Raw genomic sequence first — 1884 nt, 5'->3', positions numbered from 1 at the left:
TACATATTTAAATAGAACAGAGGGTTCTGAAAACCTTGACAAAATTCATTTCATTTACCCATGGAAAATGGATGAATTAATATGTAGCCCTTGGGGCCAGACTTGAAATGGAAACTGACCCCCTTCTACTGTGAAAGCTGGGCAACATTGGCTTTTCTTAGACACATGGTAGAAAACCATTTTCCTTCGGGATTGATAGATTTAATCAGGTCAGGCATTTTGCATACAACAGCTGTACAAGCTGGAGTTACTTGATTCAACTTTTGATAGTCGATGGTAAGATGACACGACCCATTTGTTCTTTGTACTGGGCAGATTTGAGAGTTGCCTATTGAGATAAACTTATGAATGATTATCTGTTGAAGCAATGATTGAATGGTTTTAGCAATTTGAGGTGAGACCTAAAAAACTGGAAAAAATTGCCATTCCTAAGAAAATATGAAATGGCTCTTTTTCATGTGACAGGGGTGGGGCCACAACTGAAGAGGTGGAGCATTTACCAACAATTTGAGAGGTGTCAACTCTATGAATTGTATATAGATCAATTCCCTAATTTTCTACACCAAAACAGCATAGTAAGGTCAGAAAAGGATTTAACGTCTCTCTGACTCTCCAGGACCACATCACTAGCCAGTTCTGCTTGGAGGTCTGAAAGCCAGAGCACTAGAAGAAAATTTTAGGTCCCTTTACGAGTAAAGAGCTGGAGCAGCCTGTCCCGGATCTGTTTAGTCCTCACCCCGTAGATGATGGGATTTAGCACAGGGGGCATCAAGAGGTAAACATTGGCAATGAGAATGTGGAAATGCAGGGGTACATTCTGAACAAACCGGTACATGAGGGAGAAGAAGAGACTTGGGATGTAAAAGGCTAAGATGGAACAAAGGTGGGAGATGCAGGTCCCAAAAGTCTTGATCCGGGCATCCTTTGTGGGGAGGCTGAAGATGGCCCTCAGGATCTGGGTGTAAGACAGGGCAATGAAAATCGCATCCAGGCCCATCACACAGAGTACCACAAAGAGGCCATAGTAGCTACTGATGCGGGTGTCAGCACAGGCCAGCTTCACCACGGCTATGTGTGCGCAGTACGGCTGGGGGATGATGTTGGTTCTGCAATAAGGCCACTGCCTTACCAGTAATGGAAATGGCAATGCAAGCAAACCACTGCGCAGCATCATGGCCAGGCCAATCTTAGCCACAATAGACTTTGTTAGGAGGGTGGAATGTCTCAGGGGATCACAGATGGCCACGTAGCGATCCAAAGCCATGGCCACGAAGATCCCAGACTCCATACCTTTAAAGCAGTGAATGAAATACAGCTGAGTGAGGCAAGACCTGAAATCTATCTCTCTGGAATTGAACCAGAAGATGCTCAGCATTTTGGGTACAATGGACGTACATTCAACCAAGTCGGTGATGGCCAGCATGCAGAGGAAATAGTACATGGGCCCATGGAGACTCGGCTCTGTCTTCACAGTGAACAGGATGGTGAAGTTCCCCAAGATTGCTGTGACATACATGGTGCAGAAGAGGATGGAGATCCAGACATAGGCAGCCTCCAGGCCAGGAATGCCCAGCAGGATGAAGGTGGAGGGGTTGGTGAAGTGGGTTGTGTTGGAATCTGACATGCAGTAGGGGAGAAGGTGACCAGTTCTAAAGCAGAACAATCTCTCCTGCATGTACTGTACGTTCCCCAAACTTTCTGTATGTTCCCAGGCTCTCAGGTGATGGTCGCTGTACAAATGCCTGGAAGGAGAGACAATGTTAATGTGAGACACTACTTCCTATGCTAACGGGAGGCTCTTCCCATGGGTGAAGCAGATTGGTCGCTCTTCACACACTGAAAAATGACATTGTCATTATTCAGAGAAATGAATTATGAGCAACA

General features: G+C 45.7%; 1 protein-coding gene across 1 annotated transcript; it reads right to left on the bottom strand.

The window, feature by feature from the left end:
* Positions 1-676: 676 nt before the first annotated feature.
* On the bottom strand, positions 677-1624 carry LOC127040830 (olfactory receptor 52R1-like). Its single transcript, XM_050935397.1, has one exon. It carries the CDS (start codon positions 1622-1624, stop codon positions 677-679), a length of 948 nt encoding a protein of 315 aa, XP_050791354.1.
* Between the last annotated feature and the right edge of the window lie 260 nt (positions 1625-1884).

The sequence above is a fragment of the Gopherus flavomarginatus genome, assembly GCF_025201925.1.
Source record: "Gopherus flavomarginatus isolate rGopFla2 chromosome 1 unlocalized genomic scaffold, rGopFla2.mat.asm SUPER_1_unloc_1, whole genome shotgun sequence".
Taxonomy (NCBI): Eukaryota; Metazoa; Chordata; order Testudines; family Testudinidae; genus Gopherus; species Gopherus flavomarginatus.
This window is presented reverse-complemented; position numbering and strand designations above follow the sequence as displayed.

What these genes read in the sequence shown, in the direction of transcription:
- LOC127040830 (XM_050935397.1), bottom strand. Translation starts at nt 1,624, where the DNA reads ATGTCAGATTCCAACACAACCCACTTCACCAACCCCTCCACCTTCATC.